A 22740-nucleotide genomic window follows, 5' to 3' on the forward strand; every position below is an offset into this window, starting at 1 on the left:
CCTGAAGACCTGGCTCTTTGAGCTCTCGGGCCCAGACTGAGGAGGAATTTTTAATTTGGGGTTCTTTTTAATTGACTACAGGGTTAATTTAATATTTTTTAATTTGGTTCTTAATTTTTGTATTTTGGATTTTTTAATTTCCTGTAAACCGCCCTGAGTCCTCAGGGAATAGGGCGGTATATAAATATAACTAAATAAATAAAAATAAATAAATAAATTATGAAATCTTAATTTGTCCCACCCAGCTTGGTCTCATGAGTACCAAGAACCATTTTTAAAATGCCTTAACCAACACTGAACAAGAACTCATTTTCAATTGTCAGGACAATCTTGCTCCATTCCTCTGTTACCTTTTGATCTCTGGGTTATTATTTGTAAGTCCTTGTGTTTTTTTAACTCCTGCATCTGACTTTAGACACTGAAAAATTGGATAGTTATATTTAACATTCAGTATTAGAACTGCATTATCTTCTAAATTGTAAAAATTATGAATAAATTGCTATATTCTCAGCAGCTGTCTGGAAGAATTCAGCACTCTGAGACTAATGCCATGTGACAGACAGAAAAAAAATGGAATCCTGTTGTAAATCAGAGTGTTCAAAGATTTTTGTTATATTAGGTTGAAAAGAGGTGTTTCTTTACAACTTAAAAACTGTGAAGTATCTCTCCAAAGATTTAAATTGTGGTGTATTTGAATTGAAAAAAAAGAATCTTGTGATGGTTGTTTACATTGTCTAAATAGTCTCCATGATGCCAAAATTTCAAAAATTGAACCTGAATTTACAGTAAGGAGCTAGACAAGGGTTCAGCAACAGAATATCCCAATGCCTTAATAATATCCAGGTTCTTCTACAACTGAAGTATTTTTAAATGGCCAAAATCTTATATCAGAAGTTAATATACGATAACTGAAATCTCATGAAATTAGATTATTTAATTTCAGCCAATATTTTAAAAATTAGTTGACTCAAATTAAGTTTAGAATTTTTTATTTTTAGTCTAATAAACACATTCTTATAAAAGTACATTTCCTTTTCCTGAACAATGCATGAAATGAAGTTTTCCCATCTTCTCTTATTCTCAGTCAATAGCCCCCTTCCAAGCCTGCTACCATTCAGAAAACAGTTTCTATAACCTCAGGTAGTACAGCAAAACTCTTCTTTCTGTGCTCATTTGAATCCAGTAGCTGGAAAACCACTAAGATTAATAAGACTTCAGAATGCTGGTTTAAGGAGAGAAATGACAAATCACACCCTCTTTTGGGAATAAAAGAATACTTCAGAATCAAATCCACTGAAAATACTATAATTTCCAGTACATATGTGTCATGTATGTATGTGTTTATATGTTATGTGTGTGTGTGTATCATTAACTATGAGAAAGTTGTGACCTATAAAGATAGTTTGAAAAATGAAGGGAAACTGAAAGACACAATATTTACAAGAACAGGGTATTGATTTATCATGGTGGCCATACTTGCAAATTCGAGATATGAAAAAGATGTTAGAACAATGGGATTTTATAAAGAACAGACAGAATTTGACCAGATACTGTTAAAAACATGAAAAATTGATTAAGAAACTCTATAAATATTTGTTAAGCTTAAAGATGGAAGAGAAACAAGTAAAAAAAGCAATGATAATATGGGCAAAGAACTTTGGACATAATATAGAATTAGAAAACTGGCAAAGTTTATGGGAAAGACGCTAAATTAACGAAAGCGGTGGCTTATAAAGAAAACTTACACAAAATGTTTTACAGATGGCATTTAACACCGGTGAGATTAGTTTAAAAATTTTAAAAATATGTCGAGCAAGTGTTGGAAATGTAAGCAAAAACCAGGTACTTATTATCATATCTGATGGACATGCCCTAAAGCTAAAAGATTTTGGTCAAAAAAACATATATGGTTAGAGAAAACGACTAAAAAAAATATAGATTTTAAGCCAAAATTGTTTCTGTTAGGCATAATAGGAGGAAACTATGAGAAAGACTGTATATACTTAATTTTACGTGTATTAACTGCAGTAAGAATAGTATTTGCCCAATATTGGAAAAATGAAAACTTACCAACGGAAGAAGAACTAAGAAAATTTTGGATTGTGCAGAAATGGACAGATTGACATTAAAGATAAAAGAGAAAGAAGACTCAATGTACTTTAGAACATGGGATAATTTTTATCAATGGCTAGAAAAACAAGTTAGAAAGGAACATAGTATGTATTATAACATTGAATATATACTAGTAAGAAGAAGACTGAGCGCTTAACTAACATTATGATAATATAGAAATTAATTATTACTCATTGATTTTTAAATACATGAACCCAGACAACATGCTGTTTGCTAAGTATTAAGAATGTTATTTTATAAAAACCCTAACCCTATAAAAATTAGAGAGAGAGAATATTATATGTGTCAAGTATGTATGTGTTTATGTGTTATGTGTGTGTGTGTCATGCTGGTAAAATGTAAATAAGCATTTACATGTGCAATTTGAAAGATGTGCAATTTAAATAACTAAAGTTTCAGTATGAGTTAACAGCATACAAGGGATTTTATTTCAAAAAAAATAAAAAGAACTTTCTTACATTCTTGTCATTGTCATGCCTGCATTTGGGCATCAAAACCTTGGGGGCAAAACACAATTAGGTAAGCAAAAGAAAGGTTCAGGAAAGGGTTGGCTGAAAGATGATACAACTATTAGAAAAATAAATGCAGGAGATTATGAATGGTCAAAATTGGAGGGCTGAAAGAGAGGATTACAATCTTACTTTCTAAAACTTGTCAAAGGCATCCAGGTGCACAGGTGAGGGAGGAGAATATGTTTAGGCCTAAGTGATTTTGAAAAGGAGGATGGAAAAATTAACCCCTTTGCTGCGCTCATTAAAGCAGAGCTGCCTCTGCCTTACTGGGATTCCAGAAGTATCTGCAGAGATGGGGAGGGGAGAATAATAAGAGAGTCATCATCCGATTAAATGCCTCTGGCAACAGGTTGAAAGAAGGATCAAACTTCGCGTAGGGTGCATTTCTAGGCTCACTCTTCCCATTCATCATCATCATCTTCATCGCCATTGTCTTCATCTTCATCTATGAATACAGTAGAACAGGATAGCATTTCAAGAATGTCAGCACAATAGCTTCTCAGAAGTATATATGGATGTGCGTATATACATCTCCCTCTCCAACACTCATTTCAGTTGTCTTGATCCCTATGTCTTTTGATCCAACACCAGGGCAACGCAGCCTGACTTGAAGTTGAACTTCCCACAAAATGGCACTGGATCTTCCTCAGAGCTTTGCTTTGTTTTTATAGTCCGAATAATCACAAAGCTCTGAACCTTTGGAAACTTGAGAAATTATATGTAAGTGTATGAGCCTGAAAGAAAGAAATATCTTATGGATGTATACAAGACTCACCTGAAGAGTGGATGACTTTGCTCCTCTTTTGCATCACATGCATAAGAGCCCCTACCAGGCCTTCAGGACTCTGCGTGGAAGGTGGAGAGTCCACAACATCGGGTGTCTAAAATGCATGAAAAATACAAACATATGTTTATGTGTTTATTTATATATGTATTTATTTATTACTTTTATCCTGTGTTTATTATTGTTTAGAAATAGCTCAAGGCAGTGAACATAACTAATATTCCTTCCTCCTATTTTTCTCACAAGAACCACTAAGGTGAGTTGAGCTGAAGAGGGAGTAATTAGCCCAATGTCTCCCAATGACTTAGTGATATTAAATAGGGCTTCCTATACTGAAGCTCTCTAGAACCCTGACTAAGAATTTGCAGTTTTTTGGGTGCATATTGAAAACTGAACTAGTATAAATTGATATTACATAAGTGGATATAAGTGGTAATCTCACTATTTTTAAGCATCTTTCTTAGGAATATGCTAAATTTGTGTCAAGTCAGATTGCAAACAATAGAGAAAGTATCATAATTAAATACAATTCCATATATAAATATTCCCTCTATCTAGAACTCTAGATATTAGGTGAAGAGGATTTTAGACCATTTTTCCTTTGATTTGCTAATTTCCCAAAGATACACAACAACCAACTTTTAGATATACTTTTAATGCTGATTTTAGTTATGGTTTAGTTTTATTACATTTATGTTATTGTTTTCTATTCTGACATTTTACCTTGTTTATAAGCTGCCTGGAGGGTCAAAATAACTAGAAAACTGTGCTATAAATTAATATAATAATAAAAGTAATAAGTGAATAAAATTTGAAACAAAGCCATCTCACCTTGTTGAGCTGTATTCCTTGGCGTATCTGGTCCAGCAGTGCACCACGCCCTGAAGAGATAGACGGCTGGCCTCCCAGTGATCCAAGCCCTCCAGAAGAAGGCGGAGGAGGAGGGGGGCATGGTGCAGAACCCTGGAATGAAGGAGGGGGTGGGGGTGGGGGTGGAGGAGGGCCCGACGCTAATGGGGGTGGGGGAGGAGGATGTGATCCAGAACGTGAAGTGGGTGGAGGTGGTCCCCACTGGGGGCAGAGAGGTCGCCTAGAAGATTGTGGTGGGGAGGGGACATCTCCCCTATTTGATATCATAGGAGCACCTGGGAGAGGTGGTAAAGGACCACTTCGGCCTTGCCCACTAGTTGGGGGCTGAGGGCTCGCACGATATGGGGGTGGGGGTGGGGGATGACTTGGACCTGGAAAAAAAAAAGAATATTCAAATTCATGATACTGGAGTGCTAAATCACATAATAATCAGAAAGAACAGCAAATGTTGTGTACAAAGACAAAATGGTTTTACTATGCCTACATTGGGTACAAACATTATCAGATGCATAATAAGCTTTCTTAAGATCATTCCAGACAAATAAGAAAATGATAAATTCCAAATGCCAAGGAAATACAAAAAAGTACAGATTGTGTTCATTCTATATAAATATTTCCACACTGTTCCAAGAAATCTGCATGGTTGTATCTGTGTGGATGCCAATATCAAAAGCATTTTACCTTTAACTACCACTCACAGCTGACTATGCTAGGTGGATGGTTGGTCTGACTATAAACTGAATTCAAATATAAATATTAATTTAAAATAACATGCATAAACACGTATAAAATATCATTTATAAAGAGTGGTTCTGTTTCACATGCTGTGGCTATTTTTAATTATGAGAGCTGGCCAGATTAAGAGATGGGTGGCTATATAAATTGGAAAAAATAAATAAATTGCTGTCTAAAGTATCCCAAGATTCCTTTCTATTTTTACTATCGAGATTAATATAATTAATCCTTTTATCTTTCAGTAGGTGGCATAATTAATAAATGCCAGGGTATGGAACTACTGATTGGTTCAAATCAAATAAAAAAGGGGTATCAAAGTCACCTGTGAACCAGATATATTTTTCTGCTCCAGCAACTCACCTTGTCGTCTCAGTTCTTCCTTGACAGCTTCCAACCCTCCTTGACCTTCAATGAAATCAAAGATAATCTTTGAAGTCTTAGCATCAGTCAACTGAGCATCGCTGATTCCTGCCTTAGAGAAGAATGTCTTCAAATCAGGGTCCAAACTGTTCAACTGAAATAAAAATATGTCAGCATGTATTTATGGGGATGATAGTTTGATAACAAGCCTTTTTAAGCTAGCAAAAATGATCCAGGACAAGTATATATTATAGGATAACTCTTAACGTGGAATCACATGGAGAGAAGGGATAAGGAAATCCCCGTCCAAACAGGAGCCCCAATTATTACCTCAAACCCTCGTAACCAAATGGTCCTAAAGCCTGAACCATATTTAGCACATAAATAATACAACATACATACAAAGATACATACATTCATATGATGGATGGTAGTAAAAATGGGGGTTTTAATCTTTACTTTGACTCTTAGTTGGCGACATCGCCTCACTCTATATATCACCGCTCCCAATATGTATACACACACATTGCTATGCAGAGTTCCTGATAGTTGGGTGTGTGTTTTTTTGGCTGGGGGCGGGGGGGGGCAGGGTAAAGATAACTCCTGCAAGGAAAATAATAAAATGGCTCATAGAAGGGGAAAGAAAACATGGAAAGTAGCTGAGGGAAGAGCGAATGAATGGTTTCCCTTCTTTCTTCCCTTGTTCCAGCTTTTGTTCCAGCATCCAAATGAGACCAAAGAAACGAAGAGCACAAGCTGTACGAAAGACTACTTAACAGGCTACTTAAGACCGAGGGAAATTCCTTAGTATTAAAGAAACCCCTGGTTCACACTTGCCCTACTGAACTGAGTATTAAGGAGAGCAGTTCCTCCTATTAAGTTGTAAGCCAGTTTTGCTTTGTCTTCTTTTTCCCACCAGTCCATCATGGCTGCACAGCAATTGGATCCTGTGAAACTTTAAAATTGGATGCACATGCAAAAACTAAGAGAAAGTGCTTCATGACTGCCACTCATGCATAGGGTAAATGGGTAACTCACACATAAAACAATGGAATTGGGCTGCAATAACTCAAAAGTTTAATCACACACCCAAGAGCCCTCAGAGAACTATATCCTTTCAAACAGAATTGCCAGGGCTACGTACATCAAATCCACTGCTGGGGTCCCATCCAATGTGCTGGATGTGCCTGAAAAGGAATCATAGAAGACATCCAGTTAGGTGAAGACCATCAACCTTGTTCCATCAGAGCTGAATTTGACTGATGTCATGGCCAGTGGAATGATTGGCAGAAAAGATACACTTAGCTGGCCATCTAAACTTGGAAACAGAGAGAAATGCAGAGTTTTTAGGAGCTCCGTGCTCAGTGGGAATGGGGCAGCTGGCTCTTTGTCAATCTGGAACCCTACCAAAGGGACTGAGAAATCTACATAGCTCTAGAAGGACTCACTTAAATCCACAAGGAGCACCAATGTCAGCCTTAGAAATCTTCTTTTTGCCCTTCTTCTTATCTACCGTAGTTGGGACTGGGAGACCACGATAGCGGGAAAAAGTGATGTCAGGATTCTGTATATCAACAGCTGCCAGAGACAGTGGAGTGGAAGGGGAATTTGGCTGTGAGCAAGGTCCTTTGGGAAACACAAGACAAGGATAAGAGAACGATCAGCTTCCTTACAACTACCATCACAACATCTGACAACTCAATAAAATCTTTCCTTCCTTCCTTCCTTCCCTTCTTCCTTCCTTCCTTCCTTCCTTCCTTCCTTCCTCCCTCCCTCCCTCCTTCCTCAACCTGACTATGTTATTGGTTGTGGAATTTAAGCAAATCTAGGAGCTCTTATGGGGAAACAGTTTTAAGGGAAAAATGTATCTCACACATTTTTGTAACCATTAGCATTCAGAACATGCTGAACCCTCAGCTCCTTCCCTCATCATCATTCTTCCTAAGGTTGCTGGAACTCCAATAATATCTGGAGATATTATGCCTACGCCTGTTGTATCTCTTCGGATATTTTCAAACAAAGTCCTAAAAAGCTCTTTTACTAGAAATATTTTAAATGACTGTTTTTCCTAGTGTATACTTGGAGTTTGTTACATATCTACATCAATTTTTCTTCCAGCTATGCTAAATTCATAGTCCCAACACATTTTAAAAGCAATTTAAAGAAAGCTGTTTTATGTTTTTGTGCTCTGTAGATACAAACTCTAAGATAAAAAGCATACGTGCCCTCAGATGTCTGCAACCCAATTTTTACCGGAATGCTTACCATTCATATCAACTCCAGAAAGCGGGGGCCGTGAGAAAGTTGCTTTTCTATCTAATAAAAGCAAAAAGACGGATGGTCAGTAAATAGTTCAGTGTCAAAAGTTCCCGGCCAATGATTTGCATTGAAATGGTCTTTTCTAAAACTGGACTGGCTGAGAACTTCTCATAACCGGCAATGCTGTCCGTCTGCTCTAAATCAATCTTTCTAGGATTCCACTGTCTTTACAGCAATAATTTCCCACTCTCTCTACCAATGAGAGCAAACGCAGAGTAAGTACAACTTACAGCTAAGCTGTTATTATCAGAAATTCTGTCCAGCCATCCTACTGACATTAACGGGCTACTCCTCGCTCAGCATTTGTAGCTGATACACATCAGGAAGGAGCTTGATTGAAAAAAGCAAATAATGGACAGATTGTGAGAAAAATACAAGGGATACATACCGCCGTTCACTGGAGGGGGTGGCGGCGGCAATTGTCTGTTATCTGGAAAGCAGAAAAAATATAGAGAGAACATTAACAGTAAAATGTTTCATGCTCTTGGTCTCAACTTTCTAGAATGATTTGGCTGTCTGCAGTGCTTTTTTTGTAAAAGAAAAAGGTGCTGGAACTCACACATGTCATACAACCCACTTTGCCTACCCTACAAGGTTCCATCCAAAAAAGGTGCCGGAACTCCGTTCTGAGCGTTCTATGAGAAAAAAAGCCCTGGCTGTCTGAATACAGTAGCACAGGGTTTGTTCCATTTAGTGTGGGCACAGTTGGATTTCCTTGACGAAAACCAGGAGAATTTTGTCACAAGTTATTATCAAGATCCTTCTCGGTGGGAGCGCCTGCCCTCTGGAACCAGCTGCCGGTGGAGCTGAGGACTGCCCCCGACCTCCGATCATTCCGCCAGGGCCTGAAGACCTGGCTCTTCGAGCTCTCGGGCCCAGACTGAGGAGGAATTTTTAATTTGGGGTTCTTTTTTTTTAACTGACTACAGGGTTAATTTAATTTTTTTTAATTTGGTTCTTAATTTTTGTATTTTGGATTTTTAATTCCCTGTAAACCGCCCTGAGTCCTCAGGGAATAGGGCGGTATATAAATATAATTAATTAAATAAAGATCCTTGCTGAAACCTGCCTAAGAGCCTGAACATTACATAGGAATTCTGAGACAATATAAACAGTGATGGGATTCAGATATGTGAACAACCGGTTCTCTGTGTGGATGCCACTTCCGGAAGTCCATTCTGGGCCTGAGCAACGAAAAAATTAGCTACTGGTTCGGCCGAACTGGTGCGAACTGACTGAATCCCACCACTGAATATAAATATGTTTTCGGTGCTATCTGCCCAATCCTAGAAAGTTGGAAACATCTTTAGACCGAGTGAGGCCTTCACACCATCTAGCTCAGTGACATCCACAGCAATTAGACTATGCATTTCAAGCATTTCAGGCTATCGCCATCACAGCAAGAGGAACCTGAGACTTCTGGGGGCGGGGGAAAGTTCCCAACAGCATCATCTGATTAGTAAGGAGCTCCATTCATTTCTTCTCCAGGTTGGAAGCCAGGCTTTACCCGCACATGCCACCCAACCCCCATCCCCCTAAATAAGGTAATCAGTGAAAGAGGACAATAATCTTAAATTTGCCAAGAAGATCAACAATGGAGACAGATGGGGAGTGTTTTCTTCCTTCCTAATCTGGATGATTTGGCTGATCTGAAGGTTAAGAAGAAATCACTTTAGGATTAAATATGGTATGAATCCTAACACTACGAAACAACCATGTGGGGTAAAGGATCCAAGTGTGTATTTTTCTGGAGGCAGAACAAGTATATTTCTGTAGAAATATTAGCCTAAATTTCAGAATTATTCTGCAGAAAGCAGTTTGGGGCTCTGAACAGCCTGCATTACATTTGCATTCCCAATAAAGGGAAGCAGTTTCTTTACTGTAATTTCTTTCCATTTTCCCTTTTTAAAAAAATGCATTTGGAATGTTGCAGGACCAAAAGCAGCTAAGCTTTCACTTTTTTTAAGGGAGTAGTATTTAATGATCATAGGGACGCGGTGGCTCAGTGGGTTAGGACGCTGAGCTTGTCAATTAGAAGGTCGGCAGTTTGGCGGGTCAAATCCCGAGTGCCGCATAACAGAGTGAGCGCCTGTTACTTGTCCCAGCTTCTGCCAACCTAGCAGTTCAAAAGCATGGAGACGTCCTCGGACAAGCACTGGCTCTTCGCCTTTGAAATGGAGATGAGCACCGGCCCCCTAGAGTTGGAAACGACTAGCACGAATGTGCAGGGGAACCTTTACCTTTACCTTTATTTAATGATCAATTTCCCTTCTGTAAATTCTAGGTTCTCAAAAGACCCCTACCCAAAGTAATATTTTTCAAGAAACACAACTCCTCACTTGCATTAATTTCTAAGGTGCGACTGGGTCTCTCACCAAAGTAATCTTTCAAACGGGAGAAATATTGCCTGAAGAAATGGGATTCAGACAAAAAGCATCCCCTGGAGCTACATCACCTGGTAGGGACCTTCCACCTACCCCTCTGGCTCCTCTTCTGAATCTTCTCTTCCACCATTTGTTGAAAAGATTGTGCCTCTTGTTCATCAGCAAAGTTTAGTCCCACACTGCACTCCTGCAAGCATATGCAACACAACATCTGTGTGATAAGGCATCACAATTCTACAAATCCTCCCTGAGACATTTCTAGATAGGGATTTAGATACACATTTTTAAACAAGTATGGGGGAAAAAATCTTTCCATTTCAAGCAAGCATTAAAAAGTTTTAATTTTAAAACAGCTGTATAGATCTATCTTCTTTTTGCTATGAAGCTAGTCTTTTAACATTGGAAAGACAAAATCATGGCCCTGGATTATTCAGTGGATCGAAGACCTGATGTTATGAGCGAGTTGCTTCTAGATGTAGATTATGTCTGGACAATTACTAAGAAATGTGGTAAGTTTTTATTGAAACTGTTAGCTAATATTTCATTCATACAAGCATCCTTCCTACCTAGAGGGAAAAAAACCCGTTATGTTTAATTATTGTTGCTGTACATTGCTTTCTATTTGTCTTCCTTTCTTTGTTCTGTTTTAGCCAAACTATAAAGTTTTTAACAAGGGATGCGGTGGCTCAGTGGGTTAGGATGCTGAGCTTGTCGATCAGAAGGTCGGCAGTTTGGCGGGTCGAATCCCGAGTGCCACGTAGCAGAGTGAGCGCCTGTTACTCATCCTAGCTTCTGCCAACCTAGCAGTTCGAAAGCATGTAAAAATGCAAGTAGAAAAATAGGGACCACTACGGTGGGAAGGTAACAGCGTTCCGTGCGCCTTTGGTGTCTAGTCATGCCGGCCACATGACCACGGAGACGTCCTTGGACAAACGCTGGCTCTTCGGCTTTGAAATGGAGATGAGCACCAGCCCCTAGAGTTGGAAACAACTAGCACGTGGGGAACCTTTACCTTTACCTATAAAGTTTTAACAAAATACCCTACACAGATAACATCTTTTTAAAGTATTGCCTTTGGGACTGCAAAAACAGACTTTGTTTTCTAAAAGCATGGATGCTTCTCTTCTAGATTTTTCTCTTCCGCAGAGTCCTATGTCAGTCTCACCACATATGTCCATAGTGATTCACCCACCCATACTCAAGTACTCACATCTCCTAAAAAGGTGTGGAAAAAGGTTGCTGGAGCAACATAAACCATCTGGTTGTACAACTCTTGCTCCCAGGTCATCTTCTGTTGCTGCATCAAAACAAAATAATGGGCACAAGATGATTATTAATTCACAGACTGTTTTCCCCCTCTTAAGACAATGTCAAAAAGATGAAGTATCCTTCACGTCAATCTAAACTCCAGGTCACAACCAAAATGGATTCAACCCTTAAGATTTTTTAGCAATAGAATTGAAGTGGTTTGTCATGTCTTTTCACTAGGATTTCCCCCCCCCCCAATTGCATGTAGGCTACAGCTCTGGAATTCCCTGGTGGCTTCCCATTTATGTATAACCACTGCTGAGTACAAATATTTTAAATCTGGATGTATTTGTGTGAGAAGTTAGTGAAAGCAGGCATAATTTGCAAGCAAACAATGATGTTTCTCTATTTCCGTACTTCTGAAATAAGACCTAAGGAGGGTAATTCTATTTGGCCTTCAGATATTTAGAGGAGGAAAAAAAATAGATAAGGAGAACTAAGTTTCTTTGTCTCCCCATTTAGTGGCCTGCATCTGGAAGAATGGTTCTTACAGCCCAGCTCTGATGTCTGAATGATGCTATTGGGAATGGTGCTCAATGCTTTCAATTTCAACACTATGTAGAAATGGGGATGAATCAGATCTCCTTACCCAAATACGTATTTTGATATACAAATTAATACATCTGGTATATGAACAGTAAGCCAGATGCATGGTTCTTTTGGGTATTACAGTATTCACCAGGCTTTCTCCATAAGATACTCCCCAAAAGAGATGCTCATAATTAACATTTAAAATTGCTCTGTAATTCATGAAGTTTCAGCATTATCAGGCAAGACCTTGAGGTTTGCAAGACTTCGGTGATATGATCTTACTGAATCTAGAATAGAATAGAGCTGGAAGGGACCATGGAGGTCTTCTAGTCCAACCCCCTGCTCAAGCAGGAGAACCTATACTATTTCAAACAAATGACTGTCTAGTAGTCTCTTAAAAATCTCCAGTGATGGAGCACCCATGATTTTTGAGGGCAAGATGTTTCACTAGTTAATTGTCCTCACTGATAGGAAGTTTCTCCTTAATTCCAGGTTGCTTCTCTCTTTGATCAGTGTCCAACCATTATTTCTTGTCCTGCCTTCTGGTGCTTTGAAGAATAATTTGACCCCCTTTTTTGTGTTGTTGTTGTTAGCTGCGAAGTCGTGTCCGACCCATCGCGACCCCATGGACAACGTTCCTCCAGGCCTTCCTGTCCTCTACCATTTTCTGGAGTCCATTTAAGCTCACGCCTACTGCTTCAGTGACTCCATCCAGCCACCTCATTCTCTGTCATCCCCTTGTTCTATTGCCCTCAATCTTTCCCAGCATTAGACTTTTTTGTGGCAGCCCCTCAACTACTAGAATACTGCTATCATGTCACCCCTATTTCTTCTTTTCTTTAGACTAGCCAAACCCAAGTCCTGCAGCTGTTCTTCATATGTTTATAGAAGATTTGATAATATGAGAATAATACTGTGTGCGTAAACCAGACACAGATCTAGATCAAGTTGTACAGTATGTGAAAGGATGTTTGGTTCAAATCTCTTAAGAGAATGAGTCAAAGGAACTGGGAGCAGTTGTTTTATTTTTGCCCCATAGACAATAATTGTCCAGAAGGCATAGTAGACATCAGGGACATAGATTAGATTACCGTATCTAGGTCTTCCTATTATGGAGAGATGCATTGTATTATATTATATTGCAATGCATTGTATTGTACTAATTATTTCTAACTGCATTCCTATATACATTCATTAGCACATACAATTAGTTATTCAACCAGGTGTTCTCTTTTAGCTGGGCATTCCCAGAACAATTTGCCAAAGGACAAGCTGAATAAAATGCAGCAGCCAAGTTTGATGGCTTGTCAAGAAGTTGTTTTTGCTTCCTGCGCAGATTGGCAGAGGAAACTACATTCAGTTGCCTGACTTAGAAACATCAGATTGTTCCAATCGCTTTCTAATAAACCCTATTACTTAATTCAGTGTAAATCTGAGTACTAGCAAAAAATAGCAAGAAAACAATGCAAATTAAAGCATGGCTTTTCTCCTATCTGAACAAGAATAGGCTGGTTGAGAATTCTAGTAATAAAATATCCAGAAAATAGATGTTGGGTAACATCATTTCAATGAATGAACAATAGATATGTACCTATGGTCAGAATGAGGTGCAGGGAAGTATCACAATGGAGTAAAACAGTTGATACCTTAAGATCATACATGCGGATGAAGTAAGAACGTTTAGGGACATCCTTTACGAAACACAGCACTCCAGAACTTTGCTTGGACCAGTTTCTGCTGCTCTGAGGCAAAGCCAGAAAGAGTTGGGCCACTGTTGTGACCATGGTCTATCAGAAGAGGGAAAGTTACAAATTAATCATCCAATTCGATCAAAAATGACATACACCTGAGGAATTGGTCTTTTCAAACAGATATAACTGGGAATGGGGAAAATGGGAAAGCATTATCCAGTCACAAATGTGATGAATTTCACATCACAGAAACTGTAAAATCTACAGTAATATACATTACAAGGGAATAATGCACAGGGAAGTCTAGAAAAGTTCAGAAAATAATTGCTCTGTACCAATATTTCCTAACCTTGGCAACTTTAAGATATGTCTACTTCAACTCCCAGAATTCCCTAGCCAGCATGCTGAATGAGGAATGCTGGACATTGAAATTGACACATCTTAAAATTGCCAAGGATGAGAAAAATTGTTCTACATCAATCGCAAAATAAGAGGCACTGGAAATCCAATTCATAACACACAAAATCCAATTCATCACACACTAAGAGTCTTTTTTGCTTACAGCAAGGTACAAAATGAATGAATGAATGAATGAATGAATGAATATGGTAAAAATAGTTTCTGGAGGTGAGTGGAATCATCCAAAATATTGTTTTGGAGAAATGCTTTTTTCTTCCAGTGCCCAATCCCCATTTCCCCCCGTTTTGCAATGTTTGGAGATACCCTCATTCTCCAAAAGCACCTGTATGAGGATTAAGCAGCAAGCTTATATACCTGGAAATAAGCCAGACTAAACTAAATCAGGCATCTTTCAGAGCACTTTAGACAGAAAGTAACTCTACACATTCTTTTAGGGTCCGAGTTGTATTTTTTTATATATTTTGGAATCAAACAATATTTCCGAATATTTTGGAAGCTAAGAGAAACAATGCTTTGAATCAGAAACTAGGCTAATAGAAAGATTTTGCTTTGATTTAAAATGTGAGCTGAACTGTTCTTATTCCTGGCTATGGTTTTTAATCCTCTGTGTGTGTGTGTGTGTGTGTGTGTGTGTGTGTGTGTAAAATGCTGTTTATTTATTCCTTAATGTTGTTTAATATCTTGATACCCATTTTGGATAGATAAAATTATGAAGCTGACAGAATAGGCAAATGAGAATTCTCAGCATACCCACAAAAATACAGTTCCCAAAATACATTGCGAGGACCTTACAGCAATTGAACTGATTTTGCCATGCAGTCATGAGGCCTGATGTAGTAAATAATTCAAAGAAAAAGAAATATCATTTGACAGCTTCATCCAGGACCAAGATATTTCCTCTTCTGTTGTCTGGCCCATTGTTTTGAACTAGGCTTCTTTTCAGCAAGACACAGGGTAGGGCCGGAGGGGGGTATGACTTCGCCCCCCATCTGAGGACTGGCAGTGTGTCATTAACTAGCCAGAGCTTTTTGCTAGGCCTTTGAGGAAGTGGTTTTCTCTCCCCACTTCCTGCCTTGAGACGGCATGTGTCTCTTAACACATCAAGCTGTTGTTTTCAGCATAAAAAAAATCCTCTTGCTTCTGCATGGAATTTGGGGGAGATTTAAAAAGCGAAGAGAAAATTTCCCAATGGTTCCACAGTCTATATCAAAAGTGTTGTCAGCTAATTCAATCACATCGATTGTTATTTCTACTGACTGCGAGACCATAAAGCAAATGTTCAGACTGATTAACACAGTAAAATATGTAATGAGCAGGAATTGACTCTTAGGAGACATACTTACTGTAATTCTGTAAATGCCACGGGGGCATTTCTTCTATATTTTTCAACTTCGAATTATTAATGATGCTACTAATCCTGCTAATTTTCTAGCACGTTCTCATTTATCCATTGAGCAACTTTCTAGGGGGAAAGATCATGCTGGAAATCAGACACTGGCTCAGCTGTAGGCTTGCTTTCTTCCAAGTTATTTCCCATCCTAATTCATCAATGAAATTCCAACATATAACTCCCCAGTTTCTCAGAGACAAGCTCCTCTCTCTCTCCCATTCATGGCATACTCTACATTCTGCCATGGACTTTCCTCCCTTGAATAATAACAAGAATTACCGTGCATTTCCTGCCCAAAAGATCGAACACTTGCTGGTTTTCAAGTTCCTCAAGGAGGCAAGAAGACACATTTTCCTGCTGTCCTCGGCCTCCAGGTTTGTTTCTTCGGCTCATCTCAGCCCTGTCAGGTTGTAAAGGCTCTCACAAAGCAAACTTCCGTATTGTAAAGGCTTCTTTGAACAGGAAGCTAACAAACCACCAGGCTCATCCAGAGATAGATGAGTTCTCTATCTTGCTTCAAAGCCCTGGCAACCCTGAAGGCTGAGAGAAACTGAAATACAAAGAGAAACCAGAGCAGATTAGGTGGGTGAAGGAGTCTGAAAATGCCCATATCGCTAAGAAACAAAAGCATTTGGTCCATAGAAATACCCATAGTGTCCTTAAAAAGTACAGATTGCTCAGACACCAATTCTATAGTTTTTGAATGCAAAAAGTATTGTTGTCCCATAAATGGAATATACATGCTTTTTTTCTGATTAGAATTTAATAAGGTAAAGAATTTGCTTTCAGGAGGTTCTACAATACTCCCACCTCCAAATAAGACTGTAGGTTTGGCTTCAAAGTTTGAAGAACTGCTGCTAATCCATATTGGCAACCTTGGAATAGGTGAAAAAACACCTATTAGCAGGCTGCAACCTTTTGGACACCAGGGACCAGTTCCGTTTAGAGAGGTTTTTCTGTGGCCTGGAGGAAGCATGGTTTTGTGTGCTGCCTGCATCTGATGGATGGGGCTTTGCTGGTTTGCGTGGCCCGGTTTCTGGTATGCCATGGACCAGTGCCAGTTCACAGACCGGGGGTTGGGACCCCTGGTCTGGATTGCAAATATTTGCACATCTCGCAGAAGGCAGCAGAGGGAAAGTTCTGCCTTAGATCTTTGCTGACATCTAATAGTTATCTGGATATTTGCAGACAAGATCTGGTACCCCTTAGCAAGATGAAAAAGGAAAAGCGAATAAAGAAAGTGAACAACCAATCACATAAAGAGCCTTACATCACCTAAGCTTGAAGCTCAAGAAGAGGATTTTCAGATTCATTTCTTTCACAGTGAAATAAATATAATCAATGAAATTCCCAGATATCAGCCGCACAGGATAATGACTTGTAGGATTGTGCAGACAATTTCTCAGAAATAAATGTTACCAGCAAGCATTCCACATCCTCCTCATTCAGACTGAATAACAAGCCTGCTGACTGGCGATGGGATTACAAGGCAGCCAGTGAGCAAAGCACAGCCTTTCCAAACTAAGGGTCTGGCTTGAGTCCCAGATGAAAGAATAAGAGGTCATCCAATATAATTTCAAGGACAGGGGATATCAATCAAGAATAGGCTGTACTGGTGCTTTCCAAATTTAACTTCCGTTCTCAATAATCCTTAATGAAGGGATTGGTTGGAGCTGTAATCCAAAACATATGGGAAACACCTGGCTGCCTTCCTCTTGTCAACGCTATAACTGTTGAGTGGCAAGGGTCCCAGTCTTCTGTAGTGGTGGTGGGGGGGGTAGGTTATTGGAAAGATCAGCAGTGTGTTGCCCAATGCAATTCTCTGGCATGTCAATTATAACAAATTTCTGCCAAGGGGGAACATAGGGAGAGTGACAGCATTCAGACTTTCAATTGTCCCGATTGGTTTGATCAAGATGGCTTTTTTTTTTTAAAAAAAAAAAAAGCACCTTAATACAGGCAGTCCTAGACTTACGATGACAACTGAGCCTCCAATTTCTGTTGCTAAGTGAAACATTTGTTAGGTGAGTTTTGCCCCCTTTTATGACCTTTCTTGCCACAGATGTGCAGTTGTTATAAATTAGTAACACTGTTGTTATGTGAACCTGGCTTCCCCGTTGACTTTGCTTTGTCTTATGGTTGCAAAAAGGGGATCGCACGATCCCGGAGTCATAAGTATGAGTCATTGCCAAGCGCCTGAATTTTGATTGCGTGCCCATGGGGACGCTGCAACGGTCAGAAGTGAGAAAAATGGTCATAAGGGGGTTTTTTTCCCCGCAGTGCCGTTGTGTCTTTGAACAGTCACTAAATGAACTGTTGTAAGTCGAGGACTAGCTGTAAAGTCTCAGGCCGACACCAGAATCCCAAGTGGCTGATGTCACGATCATGCAATTGCATCAGGGTGGGGGGAGAAAGATTGGCATTTCTGTAATTACTTTTTTTTTTTTACAGAAATGGAAATGACAGTGCTTCAACCTCCGGTCTTTTCGATTGGACACATTGCCTCTCACTCCAATGCTGGAGTCATAATATAAAAATTGAAAAGGAAATGGGGAAATGCCCAGGAAGATGCATTACAAAAAAGCTGATCATAGGGAACTACATGACAGGGGGTGCAATCCAGTATTTGATGATTAATGGCTATAAAGAAATGAAAGCTATTTTCCAATTCTTAAGCTTTGCTTATTATTTTCCATTTAAGAAATACTGATACTGTACAGAACAGAATGCTTATGACCAATTATTTTGCCAGAAATGTATGATCTATGTCAGACATGTCAAACACAAGGCCTGGGGGCCAGATCCGGCCCGTGAAGTGGTTTCATGTGGCCCGCGAAGCCATCCTGGAAACAGTGAGGGAATGGCCTCCACTGCCTTGGCCCTGGCCCAGAGACCCTCCTTCTGCCAAAGACCCTCAGATCTGTCCCACTCCTGCCCAGGCCCCCATAGGCACCCTTGATGCGAACAATGTAGAGCTGGCCACGGCCACCCAGTAGGCCATACTCACTGTAGCCACGCCCACCCAGTAGGCCACGGCCACCCTGGCCATACCCACGCAGCCCCCTGAGGGCAACCGCAATGCTGATGTGGCCCTCAATGAAATTGAGTTTGACACCCCTGATCTATGTGTTTCGGGAAAGATAATATTTTCTACTAATCAAAGCACGCAGCAGTTGTTTATAGCAGATATTCAGTGATATCTTAAAATAATATCTTGTTCATATTATGGTAGAGAATTCACTGGTAAACCAGTAACTATTGCTAAGTATAAAATGTAAGATAGATTTTTCCCCCTTTTTTTCTTAATTTGTGTTTTTATTGTATTGTATTTTCCATTTTTTTTAAAAAAAGAAGATAAAAGATTGTTTTCTTACAAAACTATTTTAATGTATATTATTTATTTATATCCCACCACTATTATTTTTATAAATCTCTGAAGGTGGCAAATATACCCAGTACTCCTTCCTATTTTCCCCACAACAACAACAACAACAGTCCTGTGAGGTAGATTGGACTGCATGAGACTGGCCCAAAATCACCCAGCTAACTTTCATGTCTAAAGCAGGACTAGAACTCAGTCTCCTGGTTTTTAGCCTGGTGTCTTCACCACTAGACCAATGTGACTGAATAGTAACCTTAGCAAAAGAATTATGAAATTATATTCAGTTCCTCATACTTTGGGGGATGGGGAGCGGGTGAGGTCATAAAACTGTCCAGAAAAGTATAAACATATATTTTGTGAAATACATCCCTATGATTTCTCAATATTTATTTGAATTTAAGAGAAGATTGCTCTCAGGATCAGACACTGCTTGAACTCCGCTTCTCAATGTCTGATGATCATAGGGGAGCTTATTTTGTGGTTGAGGGAGATAAAATACATGGAACATGCATGGTTGATTAAATGGTTGATTGCAAGGTGTATGAAAGAAGAAACCTCATTTATTTATTAATTGTCCTGGTTTATTAACCGGCACACCCTCATATAACAGAATATTGGCAGTTGAGAAATGAGAATGCTTCCCCACCCTTCGTAGAAGCTTCAGAAACCAAGACTTCTAGTATCACTAAATTTCTCGTCGTTTCTAGCCAACTGGACATGCATGTTTCCAAACTTTTTTTTGTTTTGAACAATGCTTCTTGGAATCCATCGGCACATAAAGATGATGCTGGAAGTTGGTGCTATGTATCATGCAATCTCATCATCACCATCAACGAACATCAGCGTTTCAAAGGTGCTTTTTCAAAAAAAGCAACTGGATTATGTTTTTAGTGCTCTCTCTGAGAGCTGTTGAGGCCACTTGGGGGTTTATCTGTGCCCTCAGGGTCACCTGAATCAAAATGCAAATGTTTCTGGAGTCTTCTTGGAACTGCAGAAAGGACTGTGTTGTAAATAGGAGATAGTTGGTGTCGTAATTCCTCCCCCTCTTGAGAGAGGGCTGTTCAATTGAATAGATACAAGATGGGAAGCATCTGTTGCAGCCATCAAAATCTTACCCAGGTCCTCAAAGTAAACAGTCTTTTGAGGAAGAAGCAAATTGACTCCTTTTCCCGCTGATTCAGCTGTCTATCTGGGTAGCTTGGTGCGGGCATGAAATAACTCAAGACAGTTGTGCCATGACTATCCTCTTAACTGTTTTTTGGTCAATTTCTGATTTTAAGTTAAAATTAGCTCTTATAATGTTAAACTGATAAAAGATAAACAGATTGCTTATATCTGTTCCAACTGAATGTTACTTTTAAGAAAACAGTTGTGTGTCTTTTTCATTTCATTTGAAACTCTTATGTGATGTTTACATTTACTACATTCTCAATATAGTCCTTTTTCATTCTTTTCTTACAATAGAAATTTTCTTTTAAAAAAATAAATTATAAATAAATAACTGGTATTTACATTGTATTGCCATTTCTACGGCTTACAGTGAAGATTGCTAACTTTTGACCATTCAGGTTTACTCAAGAATAAAGAAGTCATCTAGTGCCCAAATGAAAGCTTTTTCCTGTTTCTATGATAGTGAAGATTGGCTACTGTGCTGTTCTGCTCACATGCACACGTAATGGTAGTTTAGTGGGTTTATTAATATTCCCCAGCAGTCCCATTCATCAAAAATCCAGAACAGTCCCAATTAAGTCCAGCCACAAGCAGATCAATGTTAATCCACAGAGCAATGGCCCATGAGTCCACAAGGCACTTGAAAGTTTCCCGAACAGGATAAATCCACCAGGCAAAGTTAAATCCACAACACAAGAGGATTCGTGAGGCAAGATAAATCCAAAATGAAGGCAGCGTCAAATCTAAAGCAAGGCAGGAATCACACCAACCAGGAAACACACAAAGAATACATTGTTCCCAGAATCATCTCCATCTGTCTGCTGTGCCAACTAGCCAGCTTCTAACACAGCTCATCAAAAGAGACAAGGTTGACTCCTCGCAAGTAGTCAGGCTGATCTTCGCTACTCCTGCCTTTTCTCAGCCCTACATGTTCTTGGATCAGGTGCAGAAGGCAGTTCCTCTTCATCACTGACCAGCTGCAGCTGTGTGCTTTCCTCACTTGAAGCCTCAGTATTGTGTAGTGGGTTCTTGGCCGCATGGTCAGACAACAGACAAAGGATTCAGCATGGCAGCTCTTTATTGGTAGCAGTATCGAAGAGGGCAAAAGGGTTACCTGTACCCCCTTATATACTTGGCCAGGTGCACTGACAGCCAATCCCTTATTTAGGTTTTCCCGCCGAGCACTACCAGCCAATCCAGATACAGTACAGCGCCAACTGATGGTCACACTGAGCTGCTGCTATATTTTATTATCCCCATACATAACACTCAGGGCTCCTGCTGCAGCTGTGCTTCAGCCAAAATCACTCTCAGCCACCTGCTGATCCAATTTCTCTCCCCTCAATCACTCCCCCTCACTTGGGACTCACAGCCCCTGCCTTAGAGCCATTGACCAACCCCTCCTGACATGCCTTGGACTGGTTCATCCTCCGAACTGACATCTGCAGAGGCTTCTGGAGAAGCATCTGGGGAAGTTATCACAGTTACCAGAAAAGGTGACCGATCAAGACAAGAGCTGGAGCTAGTAGTAATCATTCAGGTGTCAGACTTTAGGATAGGCACATTCCAGTGGGGATCTTGAATACTGGAAAAAGTAAATGTCTGAAGTACTACTGCTCTCTCCCAATTTCCAGACCACAGTCCTGTTATCCCTAGAAGATTCCTGAATGGTATATTGAAATTCAGAATGGAAATAACACTGGATAAGCATATCATTAGGGCTGATCATATGAATGGCTAATAGCCTTGCTTCTTTCTATAACATAACAAGAAAGGGTCTTCTGCCAACAAGTCACCTGAACACAGACACACCCAGGCACACACACACACATAAATGGCACTGGAAAGAGTGTCAGTCCAGGATTCCCACCTTTACCAAAAGGCACAGGATCTTAGTGTGACAAGAGGGCACAATGGTCAAGGCAGTCATGTCTTGTGTTCAGATTCAGCAATGGACTTTAAAGCATCTAAAGGGAAAGGGGAAAGGAAAATCATTTTCACTGAAGAAAAGCCTCCAGCCAAAAAGTGCAAATCAAGCTTGGAGTCAAGAATCTTAGAATCTGAGATAGAGCAGGAGGAGGAGGAGGTGGTTTCATGGGATGAGCCTGGGAATCATAAGAGATACCACTCTCTTATGACTCGCATAGTATGCAGAAAGTTTCAGCAGACTCAAGTGTTTTCTTGCAGACTCACGATTCTAAGTATCATCTAAAGCAGGACTCTCCAACCTTTCTGGCACCAGGGGCAGCTTTTGGAAGAAAGATTGACTTCTGCAGATCGCCGGGGGGGGCAGGGGGGGCTGGGGAGGCTTTGCACACAGTCTAGATTCCGTGCATGTGCAGATGAAGTTTCTCTCGTCACCTGCCACTTAGGTGTTGTGATTCAGGGTAAGCCTGTGGGTTCGGCAGTTGGGTCGGACGACTCAGAGGAGGAGGAGAGGGGTGTTGAAGACCTTGCTGAGGGGGTTGAAGATCTTGCTGATGATAGCCCTCAGCCAGGCCCCTCCCACTTGGTCACCACGGAGACCCAGCTGTGTGAGCCTGACAGTGTGGATGAAGATGACCCACAGCTGGCCCTGTTCAAGGACGCCTGACGCAGAAGGCAGTCAATTAGGAGTAAACAGAGGAAGGCAATGGGGCTTCTCGGAAGGAGGCAGAGAGAAGCCACGCCCTGAACTCTATATAAGGGGAATGTCTGGGAGGGCTGGTTTGCTGAAGGCAACCCCTCCGATGGTTCATGTTTCTTAAAGCT

The 22740-nt window shown here is 40.0% G+C and overlaps 1 protein-coding gene across 1 annotated transcript; it reads right to left on the bottom strand.

Moving 5' to 3' along the window:
• Positions 1-242: 242 nt before the first annotated feature.
• On the bottom strand, positions 243-15837 carry WAS (WASP actin nucleation promoting factor). The gene is made up of 12 exons (XM_083355744.1): positions 15717-15837; positions 13583-13723; positions 11308-11394; positions 10191-10284; positions 8102-8143; positions 7660-7710; positions 6843-7020; positions 6539-6581; positions 5395-5548; positions 4261-4670; positions 3421-3526; positions 243-3090 (listed from the first exon to the last, which is right to left on the bottom strand). The coding sequence occupies exons 1-12, from the start codon at positions 15828-15830 to the stop codon at positions 3038-3040; spliced, it is 1473 nt and encodes a 490-aa protein (XP_083211870.1). The 5' UTR covers positions 15831-15837; the 3' UTR covers positions 243-3037.
• Between the last annotated feature and the right edge of the window lie 6903 nt (positions 15838-22740).

The sequence above is a fragment of the Vipera ursinii genome (genome assembly GCF_947247035.1).
Source record: "Vipera ursinii genome assembly, chromosome: 2".
Taxonomy (NCBI): Eukaryota; Metazoa; Chordata; class Lepidosauria; order Squamata; family Viperidae; genus Vipera; species Vipera ursinii.

Excerpts from the sequence above, each read along its gene's own strand:
- WAS (XM_083355744.1), bottom strand. The coding sequence starts at position 15,830 with ATGAGCCGAAGAAACAAACCTGGAGGCCGAGGACAGCAGGAAAATGTG. Across the intron at positions 13,724-15,716 it reads TTTTGGGCAGGAAATGCACG|ACCATGGTCACAACAGTGGC; the intron begins GTAATTCTTGTT and ends CTCTTCTGATAG. Across the intron at positions 6,582-6,842 it reads GGTGCTCCTTGTGGATTTAA|GCACATCCAGCACATTGGAT; the intron begins GTGAGTCCTTCT and ends ATTCCTTTTCAG.